Genomic DNA, 27,566 nt, shown 5'->3' with positions numbered 1-27,566 from the left:
ATATGATATTAATAACCATGCTGTTATTAATACGTTTTACCTACATGATGAACAGTTTGTTTCTGTTCCTCTATTTTTTATTGTTTGACTGTTATAAAGTTAATTAAGTTTTCATTGCTTGCAGAAACGTCCAATTATTAGTCAGCATGAAAGCCATGGAATCAGAAGATTTTGCTGGAGATAAGCTTGACTCATGCACCATCAGTCATATGGATAATTCCAAATGTCATGTACTATCCTATACATGCAAAACTGGGTTAAAATTATTTAAAGAATTTGAATTTGAAGAACAACAGCTGGTGGGTCGATGTTGTGGATTAAAACTAGGTGAAGAAGACACAATTTGTCTACATCATGAAGCTTTGCTTTTGACAAAATTTGAATTTTTTAGGCATTCATGTTGCGATCCTTTCCAGAAGAAAAATCATATGGTGTGAAAAAAGTTTACAAACAATTGCTTTGTCAATGGCAGACTACCTGAAAGACATAACAAAGGTAGACATAAAACCAGGCCAGAGTCTGTATCCATCATGCCGAAGAGTCTAACAGCCAAAAAGCAGCAACAGGAACATAAACTTCATTTGGATCACACCATGATGAAAAAAATGATGTGACTGAAAGCTTGAACACAAGTTTGATGGCTATTGGTATTTCTCTGAAATTTCAGCAAATGGCTAAGAGAGACTCCCAAGGCTATGCCAAAAGGAAAGCAAGTCAAGTACAAGATGTAATTGCCAGTAAAATTGTATCTATTGGTGGCTTGGATCCAAATGACAATATGGAGCCAAGTGCAAGTCATCAGTGTGGAAATTACTTAGATTACAATGAGTTGCTGAAAGAATTGAAAGAAAAGTTGATGGTATCAAGTCATTCAGAAAAACTTCAAATATTAACACTAGCTCCAGTTAGTTGGTCCATAAAGAAAACAATGGAAGAATTTAGAGTCTCAGAAAGAATGGTCCAGAAAGCTATAAAACTTAGAGCAGAAGAAGGAATCATGACCATATGTGGAAAAAAGCAAGGAAAAAAGCTTTCTGAGCAAGTAAAGCAAAAGAGCAACTAAAGTAAGTAAAAAAAAAAACAATCATCATTTGTAGCTCATGTAGATCAGACTAGTGAAACCAATATTCAATATTTGCCAATTGTTAATTTACAACCTGGCCAAATACATTGCCTGTATTTATGACAATAATTGGTAGAATGGAAATACAGTGGATTCTGGTTATTTGGACCACCGGTTAATCGGGGCAGCAATTTATTTTGGACAAATTTTAAAAAACAGAACTCAATCGAGAAAATAGCCAGGGCTTACTTCGCTTAATTGGGTTAAACAACATGCCATTTAATCGGGGCAGGAGACCGTGGCACTGGAGATTACCCTACGATTGTCTCTGACCGTACCTCATGGTTCGTTTGGATTTCTGGAGTTCACAACCATAAAACAATTAGCAGTCACCTGCTGATTGGGCTTTTTTGTTAGTGCAATCTATCTATCATAAACAGATAGTAAACTCAATCTTATTGAATTTGCGATAATACCGACAGCTGGAATTCTGTGGGTTATTATGGTGAAATGTGTTTACACTTCCATGGAATCTTCAATTATATAAAAAATTTAATTTTCAGAATCTTCTCTTCATTGCTATTTTTAAAGCTTCGTAACTTGTTACTCCATTCTTACTTGCGCATATCGTATTACTTGCAATTTGTTTATGCCATGTTCTTTGTTATTGATTGCTTATCTTTTTACTGTTTTAAATTTTAACCCCCATCCACAAATGTCAGTGAACAGAAATGTCAACTAGTTAGTATGTACATATTACAGTATGTATTAATTATTCCGATTATCATGTATCATTTAATTTTTTGACTGGTAAGGTAATAAAGGGTAAATTGTGCTTAATATATCTTTACTTTTATAGCCTGTGGATAATATTCATCCAATTTTTCACTAATTAGAATCGCTGTTTAATAGAATTAAAATTCAATTCACAAACGTGATCACAATGACTGGCGCTTACTACACATCGTATAGTGAACGGTAATTTACTATGGTCAGTCCATCGTAATGTGATCTGATTGTACAGTGAACCAATTGTAAAGAGGGGATCCACTGTATTTTTAACTATTTACGTGAAACTTCGCATAATTGGGGCAGCCGCTTAATCGGGCCAAAATGCACTAGTCCCGATGTGTCCCAAATAACCGGAATCGACTGTATTTGTGAAATTTCATTTGAAGAACATGATGTATTGGTAAATTTCAAGCATCCTCATGGAGCAGCTCACTCGTTACACTGACCTGCTAGACAACGTGTCTGCTGGATTCCTGAACAGCAAATTATTGCCAATCTTCCAGCTCCAAAAACAACAACAATGGGACAACAATATAGCTTGCCTGAAGTAGTAATATCAACCATCAATGAAAAATTCCAGTCCATTACAAAGCAGTGATTCAATATCTTAACACTCACTTGTTTGTTTCAAATTGTATTGTGTTTTAAATAAATTTTGTTGCAATTAATTTCTTTCAAGCTTAGATACCAATAGAACATCATCTTTATGCTTGGAATCCTGAATAAAGACCACTTTTCAGGCTTGGGAACTTGCACTAAAGAAACCCATACAATTTCTTTTCTTGCCATTTGCACCTCCATTGTAAAAAATACAGATCTTTTTGTGCATTGGCAATATATCCTTTCTCCTTAAACCAAACGGTAGAGTAATTGCAGAAAATTTCACTCTTGTAAATGCAATAAATAGCCAGGGTTTACTTCGCTTAATTGGAACAGCATGCCATTTAATCGGGGCAGGAGACCGCAGCACTGGAGATTACTATTTTGCGATAATACCGACAGCTGGAATTCTGTGGGTTATTATGGTGAAATGTGTTTACACTTCCATGAAATCTTCAATCATAAAAAAATTAATTTTCATATGTTCTCTTCATTCCTATTTTTAAAGCTTTGTAACTCGTTACTCCGTTCTTACGTGTTCCGTGTATTGTGTTACTTGCAATTTTTGTTTGCGTGTTCTTTGTTATTGATTGCTTATTTTTTTACTGTTTTAAATTTTAACCCCCACCCACAAATGTCAGTGAACAGAAATGTACACTAGTTTGTATGTACATATTACAGTATGTATTAATTATTCCGATTATCACGTATATTCTTCCGATTTTCACATATCATTTAATTTTTTAATTGGTAAGGTAATAAAGGGTAAATTTGTGCTTAATATATTTTTACTTTTATAGCCTGTGGATAATATTCCTCCTATTTTCGCTAATTATAATCGCTGTTTAATAGAATTAAGTCAATTCACAAACGTGATCGCAATAACCGGCGCTTACTGCACATCGTATAGTGAACAGTACTTTTCTATGTTGAGTTCGTCCTAACGTGATTTGATTGTACAGTGAACCAATTGTAAAGGGGGGGTACTTGTATTTTTAAATATTGACGTGAAACTTCAGATAATTGTGGCAGCCGCTTAATCGGGCCAAAATGCACTAGTCCCGATGTGTCCCAAATAAAGGAATGGACTGTATTATGTGGAAAATAAAATGTTCAAGGCCATTTTTTAGGCCTTAAGTAGCAAGACACAAAACTGAAAAACCATGATGCTTAAAACCTGCTCTTTCCAATGGTGGCAAAAAAGAGACAACTGAATTTTTTTTTTTTTTTTTTATGAAAACTCCAAACACGAGAGGTATGAGAACCTATAGCAAGGGTGGCCAACTTAATTTGTGATGCAATCTACCATCTCTAAAATTTCATTGCACAAGGTTAAAAAAAGTTAATCAACATATATTGAAAAACATTGTTTATAAATTTTAAAATTCGATACAATTCAGAATTCTTATTTTAAATTCATACGTATTTAAAATTTTAATTTATGCAAAGTTTGTATCTTCATGTCATCTGCCAAGCTTTCAAAATCGTGGATATACTGTGGTAAGGCCAACCGTCAAGAATCTTCTGTATGCAAGTCCGTAATACGATTCTTCATCTTTGTTTGTTTCAAATACGAAAAGGCCAATTCACACAGATATGTGGAACCAAAACAGGAATTTAAAAGTTCGCTGCATTTTTTTACATTTGGGTACTTTTCTTGGCAAACATATTTCCAAATGTCTTTTTCTGATGATCTGGCTTTTAGGAAGATATCGTTTCGCAATGTAATAATTTCATTTTCAAGTAATATTTTCTCCATATGAAAAATCGCAACGATTTTTTCTGCGATTTGTTTCATATCTAAGTCGACATTAAATGGATAAGAAATACATTGAATAATGTCTTCAATTGTTTTAAAATCACCGAATCTGATTTCCAAATCATCCACAACTTTCTCAATTTCAGAAACATATTTCTCACTATTAAATTCAAAAATAGGATATTTTTGCAAATGATCTTGCATATTTGCAAAATGGTCGAATTTTTTTTCTTTGAGATCCTTAGCCATTGCCAAAAATTGATAATTATATGCAGAAATTCTACTAATCATGTCACCCACATTTTTATTTTTTCCTTGTAATTACAAGTTCAGATCACTTAATTACTGGTAAAATCTGCCAAAAAAGCCAGATCACACCACTCCATATCTTGTAGGTGCTGATAATCATCTCCCCTTGATCAACAAATTTTTTAATTTCATTCAGCAAATTTCGAAATCTCTGTAGAAACTTACTCCGACTCAGCCACCTCACATTTGTGTGTAACATCGGATCTGGTTCTTTTTCATCGAGTTGTATTTCGAAAAGTCTCCTTTGAAGAGACTGTTCTCTGATGGAATTCACGATTTCAAAAGCGATGTCCATAACACTTAGTATTTAATCTTTTGCTGGCCAACACTTGTTGGTGGATGATACAGTGGTAACTCAAAAAATCTGAGAATTCATCATCCTATTGGCACAATGCGATGAATTGTTAAGGTGCCCCGTCATAGCTTTAGCTCCATCTGTTGTTACTGATACGAGCTTAAATAGTAGTAATTTAATTTAATTTTTTCAATAAAATGTTTCAATGAGTTAAAGATATCAAGCCTTCTAGTTCTTTCTTTTAACGAAACCATATCCAGCAGTTCTTCTCTAGTGGCAGAATCATCGAAAAACATACCAACAAAAACGAGCAATTAAGCTGTATCACTGACATCTGTAAATTCATCCAGTTGTAAAGAAAAGGAGACAATTAGCAATATGAGCACACAATTGTTCGCTCACATTTTTACTCATTTTTTCGCTGAGTCGCATCACAGTATTTCGAGATAATTGCAGATCTTGAAGGGCACTTTTAATTTCATTTTTGTTCTTAAAATTTTCAAAAAGAGAATCTGTTATTTCTAAAAATGTGTCTTTGATGAATTGACCATCAGAAAATGTTTTGCATTTTTCTGCAAGAAGATGACTCACTCTAAATGATGCTACAGTTACTGCTTTATATTGTAAATTAGGTGTCATGAAGAAATTTTGTTTCATGAATAATCTGGATTTAAGTTCTTCTAATTTATTTTTTTTAAGGTCACTATTCGGAAATTTATTATAGTTACACACAGAGCGTACAAATAAAGAAGAAATATATAAGCTTTCGGCTATATGGTAGCCTTCATCAGAATTAAAAATACATGAATGGCAGTTGGAATGGAGATGTGCACTGCCAGGTGCGTGAGACGCGAGGTTTAATTGTTTGTTGACGTTTGTGGCTGTGACGCATGATGACGTGGCCAGCGTTTGTCCAATGATAGAACTACTGACTCTGTGATCGGGTTGACTTGGCAACCACTGTTCCTGTTCAAGGATTTATCCGAAGACTTTATATTTAACGATTCCAACCAGGTACGCTTTAGGTAATGGTGGGATCTGTCTACCACCACGACATCGCGGTGTGGGTCGATGTCGTGGTGGGTTGTCCAGACATGCTCGGCGATAGCTGAGTGTTCTACATCCGCTAAACGGTTCGCTCTTTTGTGCTCCGAGAGACGTTTCTCGAGTCGACGTCCAGTCTCTCCAAAGTAGCAGCTAGTGCAGTCACGGCAAGAGATGCGGTAGACCAAACCGCTCTGCAGAAGGGTGGGGACAGGTGTTTTCACGTTGGAAATGAAAGAACGCAGTTTCTTGCCTGGGAGTTGGATGCACTTTATCCCGTGTGTTCTTAGGATTCTACCGATCTGTTGTGACAGGTTGGGGTAGTATGGGATAAATGCCCTCGTGGATGGCTCGTCACTGTTGGTGTTGTAGCTGGTCGTCACGATGTCACGTGTCTGTAGATCACACCTGTCGAGGACGTCAATGGGGTAGCCACACCTCGTAAGGTCTACTTTGACCCTGGTGATCTCTTTGCGTCTTTCATCAGCGGAGCTGGAGTGTGTCCAGGCGCGAGTAAGCAAGGTTCGGGCAGTGGAGAGGAGGTGGCCTCGCGCGTGTGCTGACCGGAAGTTGGTAAACTGGCCAGCACACATGGGCTTTCGATAAACTGTAGTCCTCAGGTATGTGTCTTCACGTCGGACAAGTGTATCTAGGTATGGTAAAGAGTTGTTCGACTCCAGCTCAATCGTGAATTTTATGAAGGGCGATAGTGAGTTGAGGTATGATAGAAGTCGCTGACCTGAGTCTCTAGGGATGACCACGAACACATCGTCAACATAGCGACACCAAAAGGCGATGTGATCTGGTGCGTGTGTAAACGCACGTCCCTCTAACTCCTCCATCACGATGTTTGCTGTGACTGAGCTGACAGGGGAACCCATGGCCGTGCCATGTATCTGCTGGTAGACTGAGTCATTAAATATGATCGCACCCCCTGTTAAGCACAGTCTGAGGGCGGCGGAAATGTCATCGGGTGTGATTACATGGCGAAAGCGCTACTACTTTTACGAGAAAGAAGTTTTAAAAGAAGTTTAAAGTCTTCGGATAAATCCTTGAACAGGAACAGTGGTTGCCAAGTCAACCCGATCACAGAGTCAGTAGTTCTATCATTTGACAAACGCTGGCCACGTCATCATGCGTCACAGCCACAAACGTCAACAAACAATTAAACCTCGCGTCTCACGCACCTGGCAGTGCACATCTCCATTCCAACTGCCATTCATGTATTTTTAATTCTGATGAAGGCTACCATATAGCCGAAAGCTTATATATTTCTTCTTTATTTGTACGCTCTGTGTGTAACTATAATAAATTTCCTAATGAATCCAGAGCGCGTAGGCCTGTTTCGTTATGTTCGTACTATTCTTGGCCAACCAGCATACGACATGGTCGTGAGACTACAGAAAGATTTTATCTTTATAGCCCGTAGCAGACAACACCTGAGGTTTGCGCATAGGTGCAAAGCTAACGAGATTATACCGAAAGGGTTTCGCTACAAACAACCGTTTTCTAATGAGTGCATGAGACGTGCCTGTCGGAACTTCGGCCTCAAAACTCTGCGCATATGGATCGGCTGCCTCCATCATGACATACAACGTGCTTCAGCGAGCAAGGCAACCCTACTAGCCGACCTTAAGACTCTGATTCCCGATCCCGTTTACACCGATGTGGTCAACACTTTATGTCACCAGGCCGTCAGAGAATCAGATCTTTATTGTGCCCGACAGAAACGTAAGTTCAATAATTTGATTAATGAATCCCGTCAATTTCGCAGCCAACGTAATACCCCTCTCACAAATTCCACGGACTTCGTATTGAACCTAAGCAGCAAACAGTTATCTGCAGACCAAATAAACTTATTGACTCTTGGCATGACATTTTCCGTTCTTCCTAAGCACCCGCCGATCACCGACATCGCCTTAGGTGTGGAAGCCAGCTTATCACGCCTCCCAGAAGATGTAGCCAACACAATCCGCTTGAAGACTGCAGCAGTTCTACACCGTGCTCGCCCCGTCTCTTCAAACCTCAACTGTACACAGTTTTCTGCCCTCAAGGCATTGAAACAGGATTCGTCCATCGTCATTCTACCGGCAGACAAAGGCCGCCGTACGGTTGTAATGGACCACACTGATTACATGGCGAAAGCGCTACTACTTTTACGAGATACTACCGTATACAAACCCCTAACCATCAACCCCAACAGAGTTTTAGAACGATGGGAATCAGAGGTGAATATCCTCATCAACAATTGGCTGAAACAAGGGAAGATCACACAGTCAACCCGTAATCACCTCCGTGCCTCCGGATGTCAGATCCCACGGTTTTACGGCCTACCGAAAGTGGTGCACAAAGAAGGCACACCACTGAGACCAATTGTATCCTGCTGTGGATCACCGACTTACGAGCTGTCTAAATTTGTCTCGAGACTTCTTTCTCCTCTAGTTGGCAAGACCACCCACACCGTCTCCAGCAGTGTTGAATTCATAAAAAGGATTCGCACTGTATCCATCTCGCAGGATCAAGTTATGGCATCGTTCGACGTCATATCACTCTTTACCTCCATCCCTGTGGAACTTGCCATTTCTTGTGCAAAACAACTCTTGGACAATGATAGAACCCTCAACGAAAGAACTGGTCTCACACCCGATGACATTTCCGCCGCCCTCAGACTGTGCTTAACAGGGGGTGCGATCATATTTAATGACTCAGTCTACCAGCAGATACATGGCACGGCCATGGGTTCCCCTGTCAGCTCAGTCACAGCAAACATCGTGATGGAGGAGTTAGAGGGACGTGCGTTTACACACGCACCAGATCACATCGCCTTTTGGTGTCGCTATGTTGACGATGTGTTCGTGGTCATCCCTAGAGACTCAGGTCAGCGACTTCTATCATACCTCAACTCACTATTGCCCTTCATAAAATTCACGATTGAGCTGGAGTCGAACAACTCTTTACCATACCTAGATACACTTGTCCGACGTGAAGACACATACCTGAGGACTACAGTTTATCGAAAGCCCATGTGTGCTGGCCAGTTTACCAACTTCCGGTCAGCACACGCGCGAGGCCACCTCCTCTCCACTGCCCGAACCTTGCTTACTCGCGCCTGGACACACTCCAGCTCCGCTGATGAAAGACGCAAAGAGATCACCAGGGTCAAAGTAGACCTTACGAGGTGTGGCTACCCCATTGACATCCTCGACAGGTGTGATCTACAGACACGTGACATCGTGACGACCAGCTACAACACCAACAGTGACGAGCCATCCACGAGGGCATTTATCCCATACTACCCCAACCTGTCACAACAGATCGGTAGAATCCTAAGAACACACGGGATAAAGTGCATCCAACTCCCAGGCAAGAAACTGCGTTCTTTCATTTCCAACGTGAAAACACCTGTCCCCACCCTTCTGCAGAGCAGTTTGGTCTACCGCATCTCTTGCCGTGACTGCACTAGCTGCTACTTTGGAGAGACTGGACGTCGACTCGAGAAACGTCTCTCGGAGCACAAAAGAGCGATCCGTTTAGCGGATGTAGAACACTCAGCTATCGCCGAGCATGTCTGGACAACCCACCACGACATCGACCCACACCGCGATGTCGTGGTGGTAGACAGATCCCACCATTACCTAAAGCGTACCTGGTTGGAATCGTTAAATATAAAGTCTTCGGATAAATCCTTGAACAGGAACAGTGGTTGCCAAGTCAACCCGATCACAGAGTCAGTAGTTCTATCATTGGACAAACGCTGGCCACGTCATCATGCGTCACAGCCACAAACGTCAACAAACAATTAAACCTCGCGTCTCACGCACCTGGCAGTGCACATCTCCATTCCAACTGCCATTCATGTATTTTTAATTCTGATGAAGGCTACCATATAGCCGAAAGCTTATATATTTCTTCTTTATTTGTACGCTCTGTGTGTAACTATAATAAATTTCCTAATGAATCTAGAGCGCGTAGGCCTGTTTCGTTAGGTCACTATTCGGCGGAAAATCCAATTGGTATTTACCATGGAGTGCGCTGAAGTGCCTTTCTAATTGTCCTTTTTTGGGTATAGCCACAGAAGCATTTGCGAATCAAACAGCAACATTTTTCTTTCACCATTACAAAAAAAAAAGTATTCCAGTTTCCACTCTTGATGAAAATGATACGTTTTACTCTTTTTCGTAGTATTCATTTTAAATCAAAAGGTATTAAATTAACATATAAGTACTGTCCAGTTATTAAATCAGCAAAAGCAATGCTTACCGATTAAAACACTAAGTTGCACGAACCGGAAAAATATTCTCTCTGAACAGCTAACGTAGGATAATTGATGAAGAGGATTCCCGAATGAGAAAGTTGTTTCCAAAATAACCAGACAAACACACCACTGTTTATTGCTCTGTTTGGTTATATCCCTATAAGAATCAGTTTTGAATGCCTTTGTGATATTTCTCTAAAGCTATTTCTGGAGGTCAGACCATCAAATAATAAAAACAATTTGCACTTTTCTGTTAGTGCGATCTAATTATAAACGGATAGTAAACTCAATCTTTTATTGCATTTCCAATAATACAGCTGGAATTCTGTGGTATTTTATGTTATTATGGTAAAATGTGTTTCTCCTTCAATGAAATCTTCAATCATCCAAAAAAAAACAAAAATAAATTTTCAAAATCTGATCTTCATTCCTATTTTTGAAGCTTCGTAAAAAAATAATAAAAAAAATAAATAACACGCAGGTATAAACGGGTAGTAAACTAAATCTTTTATTGCATTTTCAATAATACCGACAGCTGGAATTCTGTGGCATTTTACGTTATTATGGTGAAATGTGTTTCTCCTTCAATGAAATCTTCAATAATGCAAGAAAAAAAAATAATAATAATTTTTTTCAAAATCTGAACTTCATTCTTATTTTTGAAGATTTGTTAGAAAAAAATAATAATTAAAAAAAAAAAAAAAAAAGCAGGTAGCAAAACCCTCTGCGCAATATAAAAGTTTGGTAGCATACCAGACCCGCAAATCGAGGGATGACTGTATATTTAAAATTAGTTGTGACTGACCAAAATTAAAGCCGTGATCGACTCGTTGGCCACCCCTCACCTATAGTAATTAGAACATGCTTGGGTTAGAGGTTGAGAAGACGAAAGAAGATATTTGTTGACATGACTCGAACTTCTGTAGACTGCAATTTTCAGGAAATACGTATGACGGAAGGTTGTTCCAGAAAACAGCAGTTGAATGAATAAATGAGGAAGATGAAAAGTTGGTTTTGTGAGTCTGAAGTTGGACAGTAAATGGATGTTGGCAGCATGTGTTCGGACTGTTTTGAAAGAGAGAGAGAGGGGGAATTATAGAAGCCAATTCAGAAGAGCAGTGCCCAGGGAAGTATCTGTAGAAAAGGCATGCAGCAGAAACAGTACGTCTATAAGACATAGGGTGGAGAGACTCTGAAATCTAGAAGCCTGAGAGATTTTGGGGGCACCGCCCCAGATGTGGGAACAATATTCCATGGTAGGGTGGATTTGAGATTTTTACAGAGTGAACAGCTGTTTGGAAGAAAAGTAACGCTGAAAGCGAAAGAGAAAACCAAGTTTTTTAGATGCAGATGAAACAATATTTGTAATGTGCTTGTGCCAAGAGAGATTACAAATCAGGGTAATCTCCAAAAGAGATATATCATTTTGCCTAGAAATCGGAGTGTCACCAAAGATAAGCATAGGAGCAGAAGAACCTTTTTGCGAGATATAAGATAAGACTGAGTTTTAGAAGGATTGAAATCAACTAAGTTATCTTGGCCCCACTGGAGAATTACCTGGAGATCGGTATTTAAGGAATTGGTAGTGGATATTTGGGAAGTTGAAGCTGATTGAGCAAGGCAAGGTTTCTCAAAATGGAAAGTGGAATGCAATGTGCAATCATCGGCAAAACTATTGATAGGATTTCCAGTCAATGGAAGAAGGTCATTAATATACAAGAAGAAAATAGTGAGGGAAAGAACTGAACCTTAGGGAACACGAGCATTAGTGGAGAAGTTAGAAGACAGAGAACCATCACCCTCAGTGAACAATCAGAGAGAAAACTGGATAACCAATTATAAAAAACAGTTGGCAAACCATAAAATGGAAGCTTGTTTAGAAGACCTTTATGCCAAACATGATCGAAAGCCTTTGAGATGTCAAGAGCAACTGCTTGTGTTTCACCGAACTTTTCCATTGAATTTGCCCATGAATGGGTAACATAAGCCAGAATATCACCAGTAGATCGACACTGACGGAATTCATACTGGTGATCGTTGATCAGACAGAAGCTTTCTAGGTAGTTTAAGAGTTGGCGGTTAAATGATTTCTCCATTACTTTAAAAAGAGTAGAAGTAATTGCAATGGGACGATAACTGGATGGGAGGGATTTGTCACCCTTTTTAGGAACTGGCTTGATATGAGCAAATTTCCAAGCAAAAGAAAAAACACCTTTGGAATAAGAAGGTGAAAAAAGGCAGCAAAGAACAGGAGTAAGTTCAGGAGTACAGGTTTTGAGAACAAGTGGAGAAATACCATCAGAACATGGAGCTTTCTTAGCATCAAGATTCGTCAAAATCCTTCTAAGATTCTTTTGACGGAAGGTTACAGGAGGCATTAAATGGAGTGTGTTGGGAATGGTGGGAAGTGTTTTACCAAGATCATTAAGACATGAGTTGGAAGAAAAATGGGATGCCAGCAGGTCAGCTTTATCCTTGGCTGAAGTGACAACAGAACCATCTGGTTTTGACAGAGGTGGGAGCAGAGATGGGCAAAAGTTCCGGCCAATTGCTTTGGCAAGAGAGCAGAATGCTTGGTTACCATTAGGGCAAGAAGCAAGTTTTCTACTCTTAGCCTGTTCAAAATCTAGTTTGGACTGATTAATAACTGCTTTACAATTGTTGCAAGCTTTGGTGTAGGCAGAAAATGAAACTGAAGAATTGGAAACAAGCCAATTACGATATGCAATGTCCTCCTCTTGAACAGCCATAGCACATTCATTGGAATACCAAGGTTCAGATAAAGGACGAGATTTTAAAGTGGAGTGTGGAATAAAGGATTCCATTCCTACAAGAATAATTTCACTGACATGATCTGAGCAAACGTTGACATCAGAAGTTTTGAAACAGTAATCCGACCAAGGAAAAGAAGAAAAGAAGTCTCACAGGTCACCCCATTTTGCATTCTTGTAATGCCAAACAAAACAACACGAGGTTCGGAATAGCCATGAGATAAAGGTTCCATTGGAGAAGAGACAATCACCAAGTTGTGATCTGAAGTGCCAAAGGACCTCTCACTTTGACCGTGTACTTAGAAGGATTGTTTGTGAGAAAAAGATCAAGCGTATTGGCTGTATGATTAGGACTGTCTGGTATTCTTGTAGGTAAATGAACAGTCTGTGCAAGGTCATTAGTAATTGCAAAATACCTCAGCATCTCAACCAGCTGGGTCAGTGCAACTAGAAAACGGAAGCCAGCTGGAGTTGTCAACATTAAAATCACCAAGGAAAATTACCTCACTGTTAGGAAAGTTGGACTGGAGAAAGTCAAGTTGCAAAGAGAGGAAGTCAAAGAGCTCCAAGTTATTATAGGAGTTGAGAGAACGGTAGAGACAACAGATGAATTTGACATAATGAGATGGAGAGATTTTAGCCAGAGAAGATCAAAGAGAGGAGATTCAAAATTACCAAGTCTCTGACAGGGAATATCAACAGACATATGCACAAGTACCATCTTTTAGGCGAAAGGAATCATACAGCGAATAATTTGGGCAACTGAGATCAGTAGTTGAATCAATCAATAACTGAGATTCTGTCAGAAAAAGTACATGGGATTTGGCAGACTGCAAGTGGAAATGGACATCGTTGAGATTAGAATTGAGACCACATATATTTGTGAAATGAACTAGGAAGTTATTTGCCCCTAAAGATAGGTAAAATTTTGAGTCTATATTTGAAGAAAAATATCTCAGCCAGCAAACAAGTATAAAAGCTCATATTTAGTTAGGCTGAATTCATGCAGATGTTAAATGGAATGCCCAAAGAAGAAGGTACCAAATGTTTTTATTTCAAAGATATGACTTTCAAAAGTCTTGCTTAAATTTGTTGCAACAAATTTTTGGTGCCAGTATTGTAAAAAATATGAAGGTTTTTGAGCCTGGACACCAAAAGTTTTGCATTCTCTGCCAAAAGTTAATTAGGTATACCAAGTTTCAGAACACTACCTCTCAATGTTGTGCAAAGTTTTTTTTTTTTTTTTGGGCGATGCTATATAAGCAGGCTTTCTTGCATCAAGTGCCTTTGCTAATGCTAAGTAACACTTAAAACTTTGAAATTTTGTTGTGATTTTCTCTGCATAACACAAGTGACCTCCACAATAAAGGCGCTGGTGCCTCAAGCAGACTATATTTTGAACTGAATTTTTGCACAGCTTCTTTGGAAACCTGTTTAAACATCTACACCAAGTTTCAACAAAATTGAAGATGGTCGAGCAAGGACCATCTTCAAAATTACCCCTATTTCTTTGAGAAAGTCATAAAAATACCAGCGTTTCTAAATCCACATAAACCATTAAAAACAAATAAAGAAAATATTAAAATCAAGAATTAGAAAAGGTTAATGCACTATTGTAAAACAGCCAGGTAAGAGTACAAATGAAGCACTTTCTTTCACGGAATAATGACATCAACAACCACATGAACTATACAGAGCAATAGCAGTAACTAGTCATGCAACATTCTGGATTTCAAGAACAAATTGGGACATTTCGTAATTATTTATTTTGTACATGTGTAAACCTTGATAAGGCAAAAATAAATAAATAAATAAATAATAACATAAATAAACCACAGAGCTGTTTTTTCTATGTATTAGTATATATCTAATTTAACATTATCCATTATCACAATAAGTAGTGCACTGTATACTAATCTTTGGAAATGCCAGTCAGTTGTACACAAACTTTAATGAAAATGTTATTAATGTCAGTAAATATGTTTATTATATAACAAAACTTCTTTTTAATGATGTATCATTTTAACAAATTTTAAAAATTTCCCCTTTTTTTCAAAAGGTTGTTGTTGATGTTGTTTTTTAGTTTTTAGGAGCATTAGCAACTAAGGCCATATTGCTCCAGGATATACGGTGGTCATTCCCTGACCTTTCCGCATCCTCCGTATTTGGTGGTGACGGTCTCGAACCCCGGTCTAATCAAGAAACGTGTGTTACGCACTGCTCCTTCCCACCTGGCTATGGAGGCACCACTTTTTTCAAAAGGTGATATAGTTTTACACATTGGCACTAATGATATTAAGAGTAGGAGACCGGCGGAATTACTTAACAAGTACAGGTAACTGTTGAAAACAAGCCGTGAATTAGGGTTGAATTTGAAAGTGTCTGAAATTCTGCCCAGACACGATAGGAGGGAGTATATGATGAGAGCCTTGTCAATCAATTCGGCCCTGGAAAGATTGTGCAAGGCTCAAGGGGTAGAATTTTTTTCAGCCTGGTCCGTACTTGTTAACAGGAGAGACTGCTTCTACAGGGATGGGATACATTTAAATAGAAAGGGTGCAAGAATATTTGCTGATGCTATCGAGGAAGTGTTAAGTGGGTCTGAAAACTGCTAGCTTGGGGGGATACAAGGTCCAATAGATTGACAGTAGCCACTGGCAGAGGTGAAAGTGATTCTTGCACTGCTTCTATTGGAATGAGCAGTAACCTGGAAAACAAGATGCAGGATATTTCAGAGACTGCAGGTAGTCACTGCGGTACAAGTAAACCCATGGGTTGTGTTAGAGTAACTAAGAATAAGGGCAGGTGCATGTATACTTGCATGCACACTAATGCTAGGAGTTTGGTAAATAAATTTGATGAATTTCAGGTATTGCTCAAAACATCAAAGGCAGATATTGTTGGAATATCAGAAACGTGGTGTCACACAGATATAAGGAATGCAGAACTGGAATTTGGGGAGTACAATGTGCACAGAAAGGATAGGAAGGGAGGAGGGGTTATGCTATTAGTTAAGAAACACAAAATCCAAGGAGGTGAAGCCAGTCGACATCGCTGGACAGTGCAGTGTCGAGTCAGTTTGGTGTGACATAAGCATTAGAAGATCAAAATTGAGAGTAAGAGTGTGCTATAGGCCTAATGACTCTGATGAGTATAATAAGAAACTGTACACGGAAATAGAGTGGGCCAGTAAATCAGAGAGTCTTATAATGGAGGATTTTAATTTCCCAAATATTGACTGGAATTTGTGGGTTGGTCACTCACACATTAGCAAGGCTTTTGTGGATTTATTGGATGATTGTTTTCTACATAAGCATGTTTGGGAAGCAACTAGAGGGTGTAATACTCTTGATCTGATTATCAGTAGTGATTCTTCACGCATTAAGAATCTGCAGATAAATGAACAACTAGGTGGCAGTGATCACAGTGTGCTGAAGTGGGATTTACTCAAAGAGGTAACTACCAACAGGGGTAAAGGGAAGGGTTTTTGCTTTCGTAAAGGTGACTACGATGGTCTGAGACAGTATTTAAATTCAATACAGTGGGACCAATTGATGTTACCAACAGCAAATTCAAAATGGGAAGCATTCAAACAACTTATCTTGGAAGCTACTAGGCTTTACATACCAACTAAGAAATATTGTTCAAGGTTTAGGCCTAAATGGATGTCAGGTGAACTAATGAGACAAATGGCAGAGAAGAAAAATGCAAGGGATACATCTAAATTAACACGTGACACAGAAGCCTATGATAGATATAAGTTGATCTGTAACCAAGTCACAAAGGAGATTAGGCAGGCAAAGGCAGATTATGAGAAATCCTTGGCAAAGGATGCAAAGAAAAACAGAAAAAGAGTTCTTTACCTATGTAAACTCTAGAAGGAAAGGGATGAATCAGATTGGTACACTGGATATTGATGGTTCAACAGTTGATGATCCTGCTCAAGTGGCTAACAAACTAAACGAGTATTTTGCATCTAAATTCCCACATGAGGAGTTATTCAGGAAGGGGAATGCCAGAGGTGAAGTTAACTCAGGCAGTGAGCTATATGATTTTGTAATAATTGAGAGGAAAGTGGAGGACAGATTGTTGAGGATAAACATAAAAAAGGCACCCAGGGTGGATGGGATCTATCCAGTTATATTAAAGGATGCAGCAAAGGAAGTAAGCAAACCCATAGCCATAATTATGAGAGCTTCTTTGGACTTAGGAGAGGTACCCCTAGACTGGAGATGTGCAAATGTGACCCCAATTCACAAAGGAGGATCAAAGGCTGACACAAGTATTTATAGACCTGTGAGTTAAACTTCTGTTCCAGGAAAATTAATGGAGGCACTGGTTAAAGAAGCATTGCATCTATACAAGATGTCAGTTACAGCTCAGACACAGCATGGTTTTGTTAAGGGAAAGTCTTGCCTGACCAATTTGATTGGATACTATGATGCAGTCACAAAAGAACTGGATGCAGGGACTAACTTTGATATTATATATTTGGATCTTAGAAAGGCTTTTGATACTGTTGCACATGGAAGACTGCTACACAAATTGGAGCAGTGTGACATTGGAGGCAAATTGCTGCTATGGATAAAGGGATGGTTGAGGGGGAGAAGACAGAGAGTGGTAATCAATGGACACTGCTCATAGTTAACTAATGTTATTAGTGGAATCCCTCAGGGTTCAGTGTTGGGTCCATTGTTTTCTGTATTTATAAATGATATTGATGATGGTATATCAAGCTTAATGTCCAAGTTTGCAGATGATACAAAGGTTGGCATTGTTGTTAAGGACACTACTGATGCCATGCTGTTGCAACAGGATCTGGAAAGGTTGAGCAGATGGGCTGAGAGGTGGCAAATGAAGTTTAACATTGACAAATGTAAAGTACTACACATGGGAAACAGCAACCCCAGAGCAACATATCAACTGTGTGGTACTATACTGACAGTAGTAGAGAATGAAAAGGACCTGGGGGTAATTGTGCAGGCAGATATGAAGTTCTCTGAGCAGTGCAGACCGGCTGCAAGAGTAGCTCATGGTGTCTTGTCAATGATATACAGGAATTTTTCTTGCAGGGATATGGAGGTGATTATTCCCTTGTATAAGGCAATGGTCAGGCCACACGTTGAGTACTGTATACAGGTCTGGAGGCCTCATTTCAAGAAGGATGTAGAGCTGCTGGAACAAGTATAGAGAAGGGCAACAAGATTAGTGAATGGAACAAAATGTTGCTCTTACGAAGAAAGGCTTAAATTTTGCAAATTACAGTTTCTGGAGACTAGGCACCGGCGAGGTGATCTGATAGAGGTGTATAACGTCTTGAATGGTTTGAGCATGCTCAATACCAATAGGATACCTCCTCTTGCTCAGAATAATCACCTGAGAGGGCATAAATTCAAATTGAGGAAAGACAGATATAGGATAGATGTGTGGAAATTTGCCTTTAGCCAGCGGGTAGTTGGTTGGTGGAACAGACTTCCATTCCTTGTTGTGGAAGTTGATAGCCTAAATAAATTTAAGGCTCAGCTGGACAGATATTTTAAACGAACGGAGGGGTGAAATGGGAGTTTTTTTTTTTTTTTTTGGCTCATGCTGCATAAGCTTGCTTTCTTGCATCATATGCCTCTACTAATGCTTATGCTATAACAGGGCCATTCACAGTTAAATTATACTGGTTGAAGTCATGAATGTCATAATGGATTGTAACAAAGTTTCTGCAGGGATAGATTTCTACAATCACTTTATAATCAAAAACTAAATGCACTAAATATCATAAGAGCTTGAAATTATCTATTTAATATCAGTGTAAATTACCAAGTCTCTGACAGGGAATATCGGAACGGACATATGAACATAGATAGCTCTTAAAGAAAAAATTATGAAAGTAGTGTTAAAGGCATCACTTCATCTGTATCTCATATTGTGATCATCCTTCACAACGAGTTACATGTATTGCACTACCACGAATAAGCAACACTTCACTAATAGAGAAGTCTATTCTTCAAACAGGCCTCTGAGGTTGGGTATATTCATACTGTGGATTTTAGTGTTTTGCACCAACCTTGCGTAGAAATAAAAATGCAAAGGAAACTGGACTTTTAATAACTGTGTTTATAATAAATTATAATAACCTGTATTTACAATAAATTTAACTTTACGATAAACTATACATATAAAATAATAAAATCTGCTACATTATGAACAATAAAATGCATTAAAATATACTAAGTTAAAAGCAATAAAAAACCATAGCTTTCAAAGGCTCCAGCCTTCTTCTTCAGCGGTCTTTTTCTTTTTTTTTTTTTTTTTTCAAATGTTCATGTTTAGCCTCCCTAACACTATGTCTCTGAAATTCTCTGACGTACTGCACAATTGGACGGCCATAACATCGAAATAATTCTTCAAACAGGCCTCTGAGGTTGGGTATATTCATACTGTGGATTTTAGTGTTTTGCACCAACCTTGCGTAGAAATAAAAACGCAAAGGAAACTGGACTTTTAATAACTGTGTTTATAATAAATTATAATAACCTGTATTTACAATAAATTTAACTTTACGATAAACTATACATATAAAATAATAAAATCTGCTACATTATGAACAATAAAATGCATTAAAATATACTAAGTTAAAAGCGATAAAAAACCATAGCTTTCAAAGGCTCCAGCCTTCTTCTTCAGCGGTGAAGAAGCGGTACCATTTTCCACTTCACAGGGCAAACCATTTATGGAACGAGTATAAAAATAAAGCAAAAGCTACCCATTTCTTCCTATCTGACTGCCAGAATACAGGGAGATGATTCTTATTTTTATGCTTCAAGGATTGGGCAAATTATCAGAAGATATGAGCAAATAAAGGATTTTTTTTTTATTATTTTTATTGTATTGAAATTATATTAATTATTTTAATATAGTTATTTTTAGCATTGGCATTAGGGCATATGTTGCAAAAATGCAAGCTTATATAGTATCAAACAAAAAAAAAAAACCACCCTTCCCATTTCACCCATTCATTCACTCCAACTGTTTGTCTAGTTCTGCCTTGAACTTAAGTTGCTGACCTCCACTACAACAGATGGAAGTTTGTTCCAACTATCAACCACCCACTGGCTAAGGCAAATTTCCACACATCGATTCTACAATTCTTTCCTCAATTGGAATTTATGCTCCCTCAGGTGAATAATCTAAGCAAGAAGAAGAATCGCATTAGCATTGAGCTTGCACAATCCATTCAAGGCCTTATACACCTCAATTAGATCACCTTGCAGGTGCCTCCAGAAATTGTAGTCTCCAGAAGATGCAATTTTCAGAACTTAAGGTTTTTCTTGGTAACACCAACCCTTTGTTCCCCTCACCAATTTCATTGCCCTTCTTTGTACTCGTTCCAACAGAGTACAGAGAAGGTTACAGCAAAACTAGATGGTTGATTCTTCTACTGGCTTTAGAAAGGATTTTGAAACGTTTAAACCACTAAAATTGTATTTTTGGAACAAGAAAGATGTCCCATAATTCTCAAAAATTTTTTTAACAATCTGTTAGCTGAATCATGACTATTTTTCGTTCACAGTCAAGCTTCAACTTTTCATAAACATATTCTAAAAATTGAATCTCAAGATATTTCTATGTGCGAAACTTTTGTCAATTTAAATGAATTGAAATTAATGTTGAGTGAAAGAGAATATCAAGAAATTTTATCAATTAATATTAAGAAAATCATTTCAGAATTAGAAGAAAATCAAAACAACGTTGATGTAAAATTATTTAAGGGATGAGTTCAATCATTTTACCAAAGCTGCACTGACTATCTGAATCAATGGGACAGCACCTTCCTGGAAATGGAAGAATTTGAATGGATCCTTTTGCGAGAGATTCCATTGTGGAAGGTTGAGGAGAGCGTTTCTTTTATTTCAAATAAGAGGAAACTGAATACTGACTATGGCAAGTTATTCGATGAAGTTTGTTGTGTTAAAAATTATGTTGCTAAGGAAAAACTCGATGAGTGGCAACAAAATGAGGAAATGACCTGCCATCATAAATGGGTTATAATATTTAGATATTTTACTGATAAACAAATATCTTTTAAAAAATTGTAGAATTTTGGCTATGTCTCCTGGGATCAAATGGTTACTGAGAAAATATTTTCAGTAATTATCAACATGTGGACCAGCGAAAAAACACAACTAAAAGTTGAAACAGTGGAAGCTTGCATTTATACTAAATGCAATTTTGATGAGTTGTACACAGTTTTATGACTTTTTATAAGATGGGCGTGATATTTTAAAAAAAGTACATTCATGTAAAAAATATGAAAATTGAGTTGTCTTTTTTAAATAAATTTACATATGTTATTTGATGTTAGATATTTCTATTAGAATATGCATTTTGTTAAATATTTTTGGGTAAAACTCCAGAACACAGTGCCCCTTTGAAAATGACGTGGTTAAAATGCTATGGTTAGTGTTAGTTAGGGTGTTTATCCCACCCTTACCGCTGTTTTAAAATCGGAAACTCGTTTTCCTATTTTAAAACAGCTGGAAGGGGGAGGGGAATAAACACCCCAAGACCATGGCAGGCTGAAGGTGCACCATGTTCTGAAGTATAGCGTATTTTTGTAAAGTTTTTCTCTTGAACTTTCCTTTCCAAAACAAAGTAATAAAAATAAACTATTAAAAAAATTATCCTAATGAACCTATTTCAGGTTTATTTGCCCTTTATTTTTTCAGGCTTGTCCTTCATTTTCTTGGGTTTGTCCTTTATTTTCTCCAAGAAAATATGGTCACTGAACCTACAACACACACCTACTCTCATTTTCCCTTTCCCAGTCCTTATGTCACACCACACTGACGCAACATTGCATTGGATTTATTTTATTAATTTTTTGGCTGATGCTGTACAAGCCTAATTCCTTGCAACGTTCTGCAATGGCAATGCATCATAGATTCAGCAAGGATCATAAATAAACACAACACAGGATAAACTATAATGAGAGAGTTGCATTACGTACCGTAAGCAGTACTATATTTAACTGCATAGAACAACTTTTTGAAACAGTCTTCCCCATCAGGGGTATCATAGTATTTATATGAACCCCACATTTTCATTAAAAATGAAGTCAAAAGTATTTAAGCATTAAACTAGAAGTAATAAGGACTCACACGAGCCCAACAACTTTCCTAGCCATCGATACAATTCCACATCTACTGGAGCGACACCTGAAACTAAAGAGAAAATATATATTAAAGTTTTAATATAATTTTTCACGTAAAAAATTATTACTTTCGGGGTTAGTTAAAGTGAGCGAGAGTTAAGTGAGAGCTAAGCACCAAAGCAATATAAGGCTATGAGGTGTCAATATATTGTGTCTATAGCTGAGGGTATTCTCCGGTGGGTTGGCAATTTGTTCGATGAAAACTCCAATGTATTAACTCCAATGTAATGGCAAATGTTTCAAGATAGCAAGCTAATACAGTATCAACAAAAAAGAACTTCCCACGTAATCTTTCCTTCTCATCCAATAATTAGACTAGTTCTTCCCTGTACTTATTCAAACTATCAACTTCTGCAACAAAAGTTGGAAGTTTGGTCGAACAATCAACCACCCGCAGGCTGAACGCAAACTTCCGCCCATCTATTCTGCAAACATTCTTCCTCGATTTGAATTTATGCCCCCCCCCCTCATGTTTATAGTGTGAGCAAGTGAAATAATTCCATTAGCATTCAGTTTGCTCACTCCAATCAAAGCCCTAAACATCTCAATGAGATCAACTCCTACGAGTTGTGCCTAGTCTCAGACGTTGCAATTTACAGGACTGCAGCCTTTCTTGGCAAGACTACGCTTTTGTTTTCCTCACCAATCTTGTTGTCCTTCTTTGCCCACGTTCCAGCGGCTCTATTGTACTGTTGTTGTTGTTGTAATAGAGTTTTAGGACCATCAGCGACTAAGTCTATATTGCTCCGTAAATATTGTTTGTAAATTCCATGTGTTCAGAGGTCGAATTTCTGTTTTCTGGACGAAGAACTCGAGTTTCCGGAGTAAACATCATGCTACCTCTTCAGAGACCGACTAACTCAGACACGATGTGAAAAAGACAAATAAAAATTCCTCACGACATCGATCTAAGCAATTTTTATGGGCCTACCCACGAGGGCCATTAGCTCTATATCTTTTCTAAAACCAGGTCTGCAGACTTATATGCAGTACTCAAGATACGACCGGTTTATATACTTATACAATGGGATAATCACCTCCTTACCCGTATTTCACTGATAGAACGCCATGAGCTCCTGGCAAGCTGCTGTACTGCACAGAAAATTTTATGTCTGAGTACACGATTACCACAGATCTTTTTCATTATCCCCTAGCCTGAGTGAAGTACCACACAATTGGTATCCATTGGTATCCTTTCATTTTTAATTGTTAAATTTCAATTGCCATTTTCTCGCCTATATGCTAATTTTTCTAGACAGATGGGCTAGGAATTGGCAATTGAAATATTCCGGACAATGCAACTTTCACCTCAGACCGAATAACCTGACCACATTGTGACAAAAGGCCCATAAAAATAACTCGATTACTTGACGCGAGATTCGAACTAAGACTTCATTCATCCGATGTAGAAGGACCATGATTATAACCATTCTGCTATCCTTCAGAGTCTCCTTGGAGTGGAGTGATTATAACAGTGATTAAATTAATTTGGGCAAAGGCAACAAAATCTTGAGGCGTTCGTAAATTGACTGTGTGAATGTATACACTGGTGTGCAAAACTTAAGGGCCAGTCAGGTTTTCACCTGTAGCTTCTCATAGGAGTGGCCTGGATATGGGAAAAGCATACCAAAGGAACCTCGTGAGGTACAGAAATGATGAAGGAAGCAACATCAACAAAACAAAATGGTACAGAGGAACTTTATTCAAAAATGGCAACAAAGCACTGGCTGCCATAATACAGATGCATCACTGCCAAAAATGGAACAAAGGGAAAGGGCGGTCCTCAGCAGGAGATATGGCCACCCCTAATGTAGATGCAGGCTTTGCACCTCCTGTCCATACTTAGAACAATATTGTTGATAAGTTCTTGCGGTAACACCGTCCATTCCTCTGTCAGAACCATCTTCAGCTGGTGAACATTTTCTGGTGGGTGTGGACGTGCCGTTAGCCATCTCCCCCAGAGCGTCCCATATGTATTCGATGGGTGGAACGGGCAGGCCAATCCATACGAACAATGTCCTCACTTTCTAAAAGCATATTAACAGCTGGAGTGCGATGGGGTGTGGCGTTGTCATCCATAAATACGAACTCGGGGCCAATGGCACCGCGGAACAGATACACATGGGGAAGGATTATCTCAGTACAGTAGCGTGCACCGGTTACAGTATTTTCCGCCTTCCACTATCTGGAGTTGTGTATGTCCATCCATGATAACGCCTCCCCAAGACAAGAACACCTCGACCGCCATATTGATCCCTTTCAGTGATGTCTGCGGGGTGATACTGTATGCCAACCTCTCCCCGGATTAGATGACATCCAGAATCGCTGCTGAGACTGAATTTACTCTCATTAGTAAACAGTACCTTACCCCATTGTGCTACTCTCAGTCCTTGTGTTCGATGGACACTGTAAACGGTGTCTCCGATGGGCAGGTGTTAAAGGGACACAGCGTACTGGCCGTCGGGCAAACAGCCAACCTTTGTGGAATCATCTGGCCAGAACAAACCGCGATATATTGCCTCCTGCGTCCTGTGCAGCTGGTTTGCAATGGATCCAGCTCTTGGCCTGTAGGAGTATATAGCGGTCATCATTGGGAGTTGTTTTTCGTGGACGACCACCACTGGTCCTTCGAATAGCTGTACCTGTCATTGAAGGCCGACGACGTACAGAAGACAATGCTATGGGCGATACCAAACTCTGCAGCCAAGGAGCAACTAACCTAACCTAATCTAACCTGAGGCACCCAGAGAAAGTCCCGAAGTTTCTCACTCAAGGGATCACATATCTGAAGCCCAAAGACGAAGATACAAGAAACCCGGCGAAATATAGGCCAATCACCTGCCTCCCAACAACGTACAAAATCCTGATCAGCTGCATAACCAGGCCACTTGAAGAGCCAGAACATAATGGCCAAACAGAAAAAAGTATGCAAGCGGCTGAGCAAAGGATGCAAGGAGCAATTAACCATAGATGCCACGGTTATAGAGCAAGCCTACAAGAAGCGACGCAACAAGTACACATCGATTACTGCAAGCCTTCAACTCCATTCCACATTGCTGGCTAATAGAGACCCTAAAGATCTACCAACTCAATCCGATAGTAACAAACTTCCTAGGATCAACAATGGCGAAACGGAGTACCACCATTATGGTCGAGAACATCACGACCAAGCCAATCCCCATTAGAAGAGGAATCTTTCAGGGAGAGGCTCTGCCCACTATGGTTCTGTCTAGCACTCAACCCGCTATCCACCATGCACAACGGCAGCAAGTATGGACATAACCTCAAAGAAGGAAGAAAGGACCTGTACACCCTCACCCACCTGATGTACATGGATGACATCAAGCTCTACGCGGCAACCGTGAAGCAACTCCAGCAACTACTCCGGATCACCGAAGAATTCAGCAAGGACATCAGGATGGAATTTGATCTATAAAAATGTAAGACCCACACAATGTACCAGGGAAAATTAGTTCGCCGAAACTTCCAGCTGCTGACTGGTAAAGAGATCGAAGCTATGACAGAAGGAGAGACCTACAAATACATAGGGATGATGCAGGCTGAGCAGTTAGAGCACAAGGAAATCAATAAGTGCCTGACTGAAAAATATCATCAGAGACTCAGAAGCCTGCTGAAAGCAAAATTGAACGGAGGAAACAGAGTTAAAGCCATAAACACCTATGCAGCTCCAGTATTAACATACACATTCGGGATCATAGATTGGACTAAAACCGAAGTAGAAGATATCATGTGAAAGACAAGGACAATGATGACCAACAGATGCCAACACCACCCGAAGTGAGCAGAGTAGAGAATAACAATACCTCGGAAAGAGGGAGGAAGGGGCCGGATAGACCTGATAGAACAACAGAAAACAGCAATAGTTAACCTGAAAGATTACTTGGAGAACAACACAGCACCACTCCACCAGGCCATAAGGATAATAGATAAGTGGTACACCCCACTGAAGCTAAGCGAGGATATCTCTCCCGCCCAGACAGTAAAAGAAATGAAGTGAGAAAGATGTGCAAAGAAGACACTCCATGGCAGATACTACAATGACCTCCATCAAGGTCACATCGACACCATTGATTCCAATGAATGGCTCACAAGCGAGACGCTCTTCTCCGAGACTGAAGGATTCATGCTGGCCATCCAAGACCAGGTAATCAACACCAGAAACCATAGAAAACACATCACCAAGGAGCTGGGAGTGCCCGATGACACATGTTCACGATTCCACCTGGCCTCAGAAACGATGCAACACATCACCGCAGAATGCAAGGTGATCACCCAGACCGAGTACACTCAGAGACACGACCAGGTAGCCAGTATAATACATCAGAAGCTAGCAAGGAAATACCATTTGATTGAAGAAAGTGTACCGTACTACAAGTACGAACCCCAGGCAGTACTAGAGACCCGAACCCACAAGCTGTACTGGGACCGTGCCATAATAGCGGATGGGACAATCCCGCACAACGGACCGGACATAACCATTGTGGATAAGAAGGAAAAGACTACCTATCTGATTGACATAGCGGTACCCAACATTGGGACCTGCAGAAACCCCATGGGGAAAAATCAGGAAGTACACGAACTTAAGACAGGAGATCAAAGAGATGTGGCATATGCAAAAAGTAACGACCATCCCAATCATTGTGTCAACCATAGGTAAGCCATGTGTCAGCCAAAGCCCCTACATAAGAACCCAGTAGCGATAGGTCTCCCAGCGAACACCTACAAGGAACTCCAGAAAGTCGCAATCTTGAACACATGTAGGGTAGTCAGGTGTAAGGTGTAAGTTATATTGTTGTCATGCGGCCCCAGGGGTTTCCCCCATCTCCGCGTTGCTTTCTTTGTGGGTGTACCAGTTTCCTGGGAATGCCAGAGGTTTAAAAGTGTGTGGGTATTGTACCTGTGTAATGTCGTGTACCGTTGTTCATCTGGTCATTTAGCCGCTGGACCCCTGCTGGAGCCCAGCGTTGCCCCACCTTCGCCCCGTGGAGGCAGACCAGGAAACACCAGTAGACTAAGATTTACTCTGGCAGGTCCTGCCGCTTAATTTCCTGAGATTTCGGCAGCTAGGACCTAAAAAAAAAAAAAAAAAACTTATGTACACATACACATATATGCACATATACACAACAGTGATACATAAGATATACGCATCCATGCAATCGTAATTACTTTGGATGTTTGCATACAGCACGTGTGCATGCATTCATATGGCAGGAGTAGGGCATTGCGTAGGATAATTAGGCCGAGACTGAGCGGAGATTATTTTTCGGCTAGATTAAATTTAGTTTGTAGGGCCCTTGCGTTGTGTATAGGTAGAGTGGGGGAGGGGGAGGAAGAAGGTTGGGGGGAAAAGGCAGAAGTATGGGGGACACAGAAGAGATTCCCCCAGGTGGTCAGTGAGGCATGCCCATGCCTCACCAGAAGGAAAGGTGGGGTAGCAGGGGGGCGAGGC

The 27,566-nt window shown here is 39.4% G+C and overlaps 1 protein-coding gene across 1 annotated transcript in view; it reads right to left on the bottom strand.

The window, feature by feature from the left end:
• ND-B14.7 (NADH dehydrogenase (ubiquinone) B14.7 subunit) overlaps positions 1 to 22,111 on the bottom strand; it is a 45,857-nt gene extending 23,746 nt beyond the window's left edge. Inside the window, exon 1 of the mRNA XM_090388701.1 lies at positions 21,890 to 22,111. Within this exon, the coding sequence (XP_090244827.1) occupies positions 21,890 to 21,986 (97 nt within the window). The 5' untranslated portion in view covers positions 21,987 to 22,111. The remainder of the gene's footprint in view (positions 1 to 21,889) is intronic.
• Positions 22,112 to 27,566: the final 5,455 nt, after the last annotated feature.

Source organism: Mastigoproctus giganteus, chromosome 14 (genome assembly GCF_048544385.1).
Source record: "Mastigoproctus giganteus isolate SK-2022 chromosome 14, ASM4854438v1, whole genome shotgun sequence".
Lineage (NCBI taxonomy): Eukaryota > Metazoa > Arthropoda > Arachnida > Uropygi > Thelyphonidae > Mastigoproctus > Mastigoproctus giganteus.
The sequence above is the reverse complement of the archived record's forward strand: the minus strand, read 5'-3'. Positions and strand labels throughout refer to the sequence as shown.